General features: G+C 39.1%; 1 protein-coding gene across 1 annotated transcript; it reads left to right on the forward strand.

The window, feature by feature from the left end:
- Positions 1 to 4,206: 4,206 nt before the first annotated feature.
- On the forward strand, positions 4,207 to 10,083 carry LOC307251996 (microfibril-associated glycoprotein 4-like; the record flags this gene model as incomplete). The annotated part of the gene is made up of 6 exons (XM_080029508.1): positions 4,207 to 4,212; positions 4,630 to 4,782; positions 7,645 to 7,683; positions 8,678 to 8,774; positions 9,505 to 9,672; positions 9,830 to 10,083. 6 exons carry the CDS (start codon positions 4,207 to 4,209, stop codon positions 10,081 to 10,083), a joined length of 717 nt encoding a protein of 238 aa, XP_079885634.1.
- Positions 10,084 to 10,290: the final 207 nt, after the last annotated feature.

A 10,290-nucleotide genomic window follows, 5' to 3' on the forward strand; every position in this document is an offset into this window, starting at 1 on the left:
ACTGTTAGAAATTTCCCTGTAAAAATACATTAATCAACTGGCAGCAGGGTTGCCTTTATATTACTGTTAAATTAACATTATTTTACTGTCACTAAAATTGACAGGATTATACTGTTAATGAAAAAAGGGATGAACCTGGACTAAATGTTTGCTATGTTGCTGTTTGCACCGTGAGCGAAGGGGATGTTGTATTTCATTGGGCAGATGTGTTTCAACCCTTTATAAGTTTACTTTGTCCCCTATTTGTTAAAATGCTAAACAAAGACAGCAGCTTCTCTTTTTGACTTCAAGACACTTGTTACAATATATCAAGTTCAATAGAATGATTCATTTATTTTGTAATTTGTCTCCTGAGTTGAACTAGGGATCTGGCTTAAGAGTTCCACAAACCGATTTGTTATAACCAAAAAAACAACGGTTAGTTCACACAGAGATGTTTTATTTAAACAAAATGCATAGTGAGGTAATGGAATGAAACATCCACTTTATTGAGGGTGCAAATAGCAATGTAACAAACATTTAGTCCAGTGCAAGTCATTGTGGGAAAGCGGGCGTCTCTACAATACACTTTGTTGTACTACTTGATTTATCTAAGGCAATCCATTTCCTTCATTCAACTGAGTAAACACAACTCTTCAGTTAAGTAAGACTAACTTGGTTTAATTATGTTAACTGCACTTTCCATTTCCAAGTAAATATAACTCAACTTTAAGTAAACTTAACCAGAGGATATAAAGTAAACAACACTTTTTAGTTAAGATGTGGATGGATGAGGATTAATGAAGAAAACTGTATAAGCTTCACATGTGCAGGCAGCTCATGTCAAGTCCCTTCCAAGTTTGATGGTAAATTAACAGGAAATGTCATTATTTTTGAAAAACATTACTGTTCCGTAAAATAACAGCAAATGACCGTAATTTAACAGACTGCCTTTTATATTAACAGTTAAATGCTGTTTTTATAAATAACAGGTAAATGCTGTTGAAATCCTGCTGTAAATGTACAGCAATTGTTTACAGTGCAGATACAAAATTGAACATTTTCTCTTAATACAATATCTAAGGGATTACACAGCTATACTTGGAGGTATGCTATTGTTGTGAGTGCATTCTAGTTTTGAATGTTTTAATGTGTATTTTCCATTTTGACCATATATACAGTAAATTATAGCACAATCCAAAAAAAATATTTTAAAAAGCTACAACTTTCTGATTTCTTGGTGTGGCAAGCTCTTACTTTACATTTCAACTGATCGTGTGTTGATGTGATAATTGTCATTCATAAATATAAGAATACATTAAATGTTTGTATTGAAATGACATGTATTAGTCTTGCTTTTGAAGTACAACAAAGACCTAATTATTTTTGCAATATGTGTTCAAAATATGGACATTCCAAACTGCATGAAATGTTATATGGTGTGACACTTTGCTTGATATTAACTTATCATTGAAATGATGAATATGAAGCTTTGTAAATACCTGGTTCCTCTGGACACATCACATAAGGTAAGATCTATAGCAGAACTGCCTGGGAATAGGCACACAATATCCACAGAGTTTTCAATTTAAACTGGTAAGTACTTTACTAGACCAACAAGTGTATGATTTAAAAGCAATATCCTATTTGTGGATACATGCTGAATACTCTGAAACGAGATGAACTTAATATACTTTGTACCTCAAGGCTTGTATTCTAATTGTGGAAAAAAAGATCTACAAGCCAACATTGCTTGTTGCACAGCTCTATGTTGATTTTGGCTGCTGAGCTGTTAGCTAATTTTATTGTTGTCCTTTGACATGGGATTCTTTACAAATATTAGATGAAATGTTTATGTTTTTGGAGCCATCAACCTCTTGTCCTGTTCATTCTTGACGTTACCTGTTTAAGTGGTGAACTAGAAGGGGAATTAATAACTGAATAGCCTTTTGAACTCTTACCATCACTATACACAAAGCACTTATAACTGCATGAAAAATTACTATACAAATACAGTAGGCTATTTTAATTCTCGTTATATAAGCATAGGTTTGTCAGACTAATAACATATAGGCACAGCGACGTGTGTGTGGTTAGATGTTCAAATTGGGCTCAGATGGCATAAAAAATAATAGTAATATGACTATCACGGACCCGGCTAGATCTTATATGAACTATGAAACGGCATGAAGTTTGTCTGACCAGAGATGGTGAGACAATTTTCCTGTGCTTCAGGCTGAAAGCCACACCTCAGGATGGACACACAGTGCTGGGTTTGGTCTATTATTTACTAGGGGTGGGAATCTCTTGGCACCTCACGATTCGATTCGATTCCGATTCAGAGGTCAACGATTCGATTCGAAAACGATTTTCTATGCATCTCAATGCAAACATTTTTTTATGTACATACCCATGTGTGAATTTCAAAAATATATTTATATGCACATCTGAGTTTGCTACTCAGAGTTTGCTAATCACTTCCTACTTTTGTGATGATCATTAAAGACAATCAACAGATGAATTGTCTTCTCTAATATTGTATTAAGAGAAAAGCTTTTCTTGTCACAAATATGACTTTCTATGACCAGTGCAATAATCAATGCAGCTTTCAACACAATATGGAAGTATGTAAAACTAAACCGATTACATTTTATTTCTAATCTCGTAAATCATGTTTCTATAGGATTTCTATTCTGTTATCTATTTTCTATGTCATTTCAACACATTGTACAAAAAGTATGGCTTGGAATTCAGCTCTCACACAAAAACGTAAACAGAGATAAAGCCGGTGCAGGTCATGGGTTTGCTGCTCTCAGCCCTTTTGAAGCCACTTTGGAAACAACTCGCACATGTGTGGTGTGCATGCGCAATGGCGCAGGAAGTATTAGTATTTACAACAAAAATAATAATAATATTAAAAAAAAAATTATTAAAAAAAAAAAATTGATTATTAACTTTTCTGAATCGATTCAGAATCGTTCGAGAGAGAATCGATATTAATCGGAATTTTTTTTTTTTCCACCCCCTATTATTTACTATCTATGGTTTGGTCGGACTTGGCTGTCCTAAGTGTCCTCATATGCAGTGACCTAATAATTGCTTATTACCAGAGCTTTACGTTACCAGTTTGTTCAAGTATTGTATCGAAAATAAATGTTTAGGCATAATTGTGTTTGTGTGTGTGTTCAATTGAATACTTTTCTGTCTGCCAAGGTCAACATATAGCCTATATGCACAAAGGTAAGCACTGCAGTAGGCCTAGGGCCTATCTCCTCTAATTTTTTAATTGTTTTTAACAATTAAAATGAATAGACTAAAGCCAACAAAATAACATTGTACAACTATTTATAACAGAAGCCTATCTATATCAAAATATTTATATATAAAACTGTATTTTTAGTTATGCTTTATTTTATTTTAAACAACAACTTTTCCGACTATCAGCTAGCGTTGCAAAGACTTTTATTTTGACGGACACAATTTGACCACGGTATCGACACAGGACCTCCTTCCTGTTTGACACCACGTGACTTGGTTTTTCGTTTTGAGCACAAAATCAAAAAAGGAATCAGCTGGCGGTCATTTCCTTCTTCAATTCAAATCGAAAATGGATCAAAGGTATCGGCGAAAACGAAAAACGGAGCACATTGGGCAGATCTGTTCGTTCTTCGATTCAGACAAAAAAAACAATTCAGTCCGTTATTGGTTTGAAACCAACAGAAGTTTTCCGTTTTTTAATTTTTGATATCAATGAAAAAAGGAATTATACGATAGTACCCTGACCGTAGAGCCTATGTGTGGGAAACACTGAATTATATATTCATTGACTGCATATTGCACATACTGTTCATCACATTGCACATTTAAATTTAACTTAATTTCTAATGTATTTTATATTTACTGTTTTATATTGTAGAAAACATTCCTTTGCACTATTTAGAATTGATCTAATTTAAATATTGTTTATGATTGTTTATCTTATTACACAGTATTTTCTTGACATAACGTTTCGTGGGGGAGGTTGCGAGTGTCTGTAATTTTCTTTGGTTTTTGTGATGTTGTATTTTGGGATTATATAGTGAAGATGCAGAACTGTCCAGTTTCAGATATTTCATGAATTAAAAACTACATTTTGAATTCAGTTTTAGGATATAAAAGCAGCTCATCAGCGATCCAGACGGACCGACATCAGGATTTTAAACCAGTAACTTCAGCAGATCTTTGACGATGAAGGTAAAATTGTAGCTTCACAAGTTTCTGTGTTAGCTCTGTATGCTAACGGGTCTACTTATGTTATTTAATTATAATAAATCATAATTAATTTAATTTAAAAATACAAATTTACATTATAGGGATGAAGTGGGTGATAAACAACAATTAGACGCAGTATGCCAATTTCAAATGTGTTTTGAGATGGGACTTGAAATTGGAAAGGGCGTCAGAAGTACGGTTGTCCGGTGAGAGGGCGTTCCAAAGGTGGTTGACGTCACAGAATTCAATTAGATTAAATTAACGGTAAAGTAGGGGGACACATAAACATATATTCTGTTCGCACCAGTCCCTAGAAACCAATAAAACCACCAGGCCGTAATGTAAACACAGCAGAGAAGCTTCAAATCTTTCTCCATCTCAACTTCTGCTCTGTTCCAGCTGGTGTTAGTCCTCCTCCTCATGGCTCCAGTGTTGATCAGCTGCACTGAGCTCTTCCAGCCGGTCGACTGCAGTGACATCCACCGCCTAAACAATAGCAGCCCCAGTGGAGAGTACACCATCTATCCCATTGGATCCACATCTGATGTACAGGTAAACTTCATCCTCTAGTGAACACACATTCACCTTTAGTTTCTAAAGATGTTGTAATTGTAGCATCAACACTATTTAAAGTAATGCTTACAGCATGTTTGAATGCACTGACCTGTTTTTTAAGATACATTTTGGGCATTATAGATAGTGCAAAGAGACAGAGATGAAATGGGGTAGTGAGGGGAATAACATGCAGAGAACGACCCGGGCTGGATTCTAACCCGGGTCTGCTGTGAAGAGGACAGACAGACAGACAGACAGACAGACAGACAGACAGACAGACAGACAGACAGACAGACAGACAGACAGACAGACAGACAGACAGACAGACAGACAGAGAGGGGAATGACATGCAGAGAACGACCCGGGCTGGATTCTAACCTGGGTCTGCTGTGAAGAGGACAGTGTTGAGATAGGCAAGAATATTGCAACTTTTCATTGTACATATCTTGTTCTTAGGAGAATGAGAAATGTATATTTCTTGTTTTCGTAGGGAAAAGTATGATATTTTTAATAAGACAGGCAAGGTAACAAGTGACCTTTAATATTAAGGTAGAATCACTAAAAGTGTTGTATTCAAGTTTTTATCCTGAAATATATACATAATTGTGAATTCCTAAGGCCTCTCTGAAAAGGCATGCCTGGGCTTGTCCTGGGACAGGTCAGGGGTGAGAGAGACAAGGGGGGCAGTGGGTCCTTGAGCTGGACACACACACACACCCTCATCTTCCCCCCACCCTCTCCCCTCCTAATACACACACCCACTCTCTCTGTCTTCAGACTATTTAAGGCCAGGGTTTTGAGCAAGAAGGTCTGCTGCTGAGGGTTTTTGGGGAAGTTAGGGCTGTTCCACTTTTTTGTTCTCTTAGCATGGACGAAAGACTTAGAAGAAAAACTCGAAAGAAACACTCTGAATCTTTTTGAGTGCAAAATACTTAGAAAAATTGAGGGGTATTGGTATCAGTTATTTTTTCTTTTCAAGAAGGGGAAGAGGCTCGGAACCAATTCTTCCTTTTCTATTCTGAGAAGTTTGGTAAGGGACCATTTGGGTGATTGATAATAACTAATTGATGAACCAGGTTGTAAAATAGCATGGAGTTGAGGTTGTAAAACTGTTGAACCAACTTTTCCTGATTGTTGTGTCGCAAAATCAAACTTGTCATAGCATTTGAAGATATTCAAATATATATGACATGATTGAAAGTTCGGCCAACACCCAGAACTATTGAAGTTGTGTAGACAGTGGACAAACTTTTACTCCTGATCTCTTGTGGATCAACCAAATAAACTGTTGAACCAACTTTTCCTGATTGTTGTGTCGCAAAATCAAGCTTGTCATAGCATTTGAAGATATTCAAATATATATGACATGATTGAAAGTTCGGCCAACACCCAGAACTATTGAAGTTGTGTAGACAGTAGAGCTTTAAAAAACCTGAAGATGAGAATACTCCTGATCTCTTGTGGATTGAAAATGGGAGAACTCATGAACTAAATTCAATGTGAACAAAAGACATACAACACATAAGTTAAGTCTTATATTTCTCTACATATATTAACCACATAAATGGGAGTGTAGGTACTTATTTTCCTTCCTTTCATTTTATTTTATCTTTTCTTTCTATATTGTGAACGTATAATCTTTTTATATTGGTTAAATAACATTTCTTGAAAACGCTATAAATCTTTGGCCTGAGTTTTTAGTTTAGTGTTGGGAACAAGGACCTAATTAGGGTTTTTCTTTAAAGAGATCGCGGCGCCTCTGAGGTAAGCAATTCAAACCTACACTACGGCTACACTACTGATAACAAAGAATACACATCCCATAAACACACTCCTTGAATTAGGAGGGAATTGCATTTATCTATTGGCCTAAGCTCATCCAGGTGTATGAACTTAGTGAGGACTTAACGGTAGTCTTTTGAAGCTAGGGGTAAATGTGAGGTATTCATCCACCAGAATAATTAAAAACCTATTATCTAATCTCCTCCTTTCTAAAAACTTATCAAGGATAAAGGTCTGAAATATGGACTTAACCTAGGATAAAATTAGAAGAGACAATTGTAAGGGTCGTTAGGGGATCAACACAGGGGGAGATCTGGAGATAGGCAGGGGTCAAAGGGTAACATGCTTTAAAACCAGAGCCTTTAAGGTAATATATGGTGTAAAGGTTTTTGGTGAAAAGTAAAACCTTTTGGGAATTGTGTAAATCGGCTTTTGGTCTTTTTTTTGCCATATAAAAGTGCAGGGGTCGATGAACACATAAACTTTATAGTGGAACAGGTTTAAACAAGGAACAAATGAACTTGGCAGGCTATATATACACACAAACGTCCTGATATTAATTTAGGGGTGTTTAAATCTGGTGAAGGGAATACCGGCATAATCATTAACAGACAGACAGACAGACAGACAGACAGACAGACAGACAGACAGACAGACAGACAGACAGACAGAGAGGGGAATGACATGCAGAGAATGACCCGGGCTGGATTCTAACCCGGGTCTGCTGTGAAGAGGACAGACAGACAGACAGACAGAGAGGGGAATGACATGCAGAGAACGACCCGGGCTGGATTCTAACCCGGGTCTGCTGTGAAGAGGACAGACAGACAGACAGACAGAGAGGGGAATGACATGCAGAGAACGACCCGGGCTGGATTCTAACCCGGGTCTGCTGTGAAGAGGACAGACAGACAGACAGACAGAGAGGGGAATGACATGCAGAGAACGACCCGGGCTGGATTCTAACCCGGGTCTGCTGTGAAGAGGACAGAGCCTCATGGGGGGGACGCTCTAACCACTACACCATGAGCGCCCCACTTGAATTGACTGTTTTGTGATGAATGTGTTTGTTTGCAGGTGCACTGTGACATGGAGTCAGCTGGAGGGAACTGGACGGTGAGTTTGTCTGATGCAAATTAAAGGGACACTTGCCAGCAATCTCCTAAGACATCAAAGTATCAAGTAATACAAAAAAATCCCTCTCAACGACCACTTGTGTCCCATTACAAAGCCAACACATTCAAGATTCACACATGTTTTACTATTTTTTTGCGTCTCCCATTTCCAATAAAAACAAATCTAAAATAATAATAAGAAAATAATTTGAGAGTAGAATTGAGAAGAATGAGACTTGAAAATCAGTGATTAGTCGACATATTTTTCACATAGTTTATTTGGGCAAAACCTGTTCTATCGTTTTATATCCTCTGCCTTGCAAATGGAAAATATGCCTATCCTAATGTTTCATGATTTGATTTAATTGTGTTGGCCTCTCTGCCTGTTGCAAACAGCCCATATTTCAATGTTACTAGTAGTAGGCTAAAAATCTACATGCTTTGCTTATATTATTATTTATATAGTCTGCTTACCAATATTTGAACTAGATTTTTTTTAAATGAAACCTTACCGGTCACATGACCGGCATACATTTTCTTTTGCTCCGTCGAGATGTTTCTGGGCACCAACCAATAGAGCAGTGCAGGTGAAGAATCAGATCAGAATCTGGGTGTGCGGGGTCAGCCCTCCCCAGAGCCAGGTGGAGGTGTGTTGAACCCTCAACCAATAACAATGTGGCTCTCGCTGCGAAGCGCCTCCAAGTGCAGCTACTCCCACCTCCCCCCATTTGAAGATCCCTGTTTTCCAATAGGAACGGTTTCACCCATCATTTAGACCCGGGTCAGTTGACTCTGCAGTAGACGCAGGTTTTTCTCACCTGGGCTCAGCTTCTTCTCTGACCCTGTACTGTGCTGCCAAGTTTGCCTTTATTATTCATCTTCTTTTCAAGTATTTTTTTTCTTTATGTCAAAATGAACTGAAACTGTGCAGCATGAAAACATGATCTGTCCGATATCTTGTGTTCAGCTGGTTAACCCCTCACTCTTTCCCCCAGGTGTTCCAGAGGAGGGTGGACGGCTCAGTGAACTTCTACAGGCCCTGGGATCAATACAGGAGGGGCTTTGGGAACGCTGCTGGGGAGTACTGGCTCGGTGAGAAATGAAACCAAACCAACAGTCAACTGCAGTGTTTCCCCTAGAATGCTTTTTAGACCCGGTGGTGAGAGCGGACCAAGAGTATGTGTGCCGCATGCGGACCAAACTTCTGGTAGAAACGAACCGTTTGGTTCACACAAGAATATGTGTGTTATCAACCATTTATAAAATCTCGGGCACAACTGTGACTGTGCTCATGGTGATACAACAACAACAACATGGCCAACAGCATTGCATAAAGACCTATGGTAAAGACGCACATCACTCGCAAATACACACAAATACACAGAAAGTCAGCAGCATCCAAAACACATTTTTACACCAGCATTGTGTGTGCAGCAGCACAAAATAAAGGCACACATTGCCCTACCCGACCCTCCCATGTCGCTGGGTCTGGCTGTAATCCACACTGGCACAGCCGTCGAGTTTGGGTTCATGACACAGCGGTGTTTCACTAATGCTAACCGGTGCTAATGCTAACCGGTGCTAACTTGGTTAACAGATGATTTGCTCTATGCTGCCACCAGTCGTGGGGGTGTAATAGAGGAATGACATGCAGAGAACTGACAACGGGTCGGATTCAAACCGGGTCTGCTGCGAGGACTGAGCCTCATTGTGGGGACGCTCTACAACTAGAGTACGAGCGCCCCACATCAAAGAATGTAAAAATGAAGAATGTACAGGTCTATACGAAATGTAAAACTGTTAAAACGTTGTGTGTGTTCAGGTCTGGAGAACATCCACCAGTTGACTCGTCCCCGTAACTACAAGCTGCTGGTCAACATGGAGGACTTTGAGGGGAACAAAGCGTTCGCTCGTTACTCCTCGTTCTGGGTTGAAGCGGAGTGTGATGGATACACTCTGCGTGTGTCTGGATTCACCAATGGAGGGGCAGGTGAGCGTCTGTGTGCATATACATCAGGAGGGGGCCGCAGCACTAGTCCTAGTCAAAGTCCCACTAGAACAGTCTGTAGAGTGGCAGCATTGTAGTCGTCACAGTGTTACTATTAATGTCAAGATTAAACACGCTGCTTCATGTTGTGTTTCTGTAGGAGACGGCCTGAGTTATCACAGCGGAATGAAGTTCACCACCTCCGACAAAGACCAGGACATCTGGGCTGGAAACTGTGCCAAATCATTCCTTGGGGGGTTCTGGTACGGTAAATGTCACTCTGCAAATCCAAACGGGGTCTACCGTTTGGGGGCTGACAGTACTCGCTATGCTGTTGGAGTGGAGTGGAAGCCATGGAAGGGTCATAACTATTCCCTGAAGACCATCAGCATGATGATCCGTCCTGTGCACTAATTCTCCAGGACAAACGTACAGCAGAATATCAGCTCCTCTCTGGTGATTTTTTTGCTTTCTCTTGTTAAACATGTAATCTCACCCTAACCCTAACCCTTGGGCCTTAAAGTCCTGAAACTACCACAGGCACAATCCACCAGCTCTGGAATAACAACTCATATCTGTAACATCTCAACTATTAATATACATAACCAATGCATCTGGATT

The sequence above is a fragment of the Ammodytes marinus genome (assembly GCF_949987685.1).
Source record: "Ammodytes marinus genome assembly, chromosome: 1".
In the NCBI taxonomy this organism is placed as follows: Eukaryota; Metazoa; Chordata; class Actinopteri; order Uranoscopiformes; family Ammodytidae; genus Ammodytes; species Ammodytes marinus.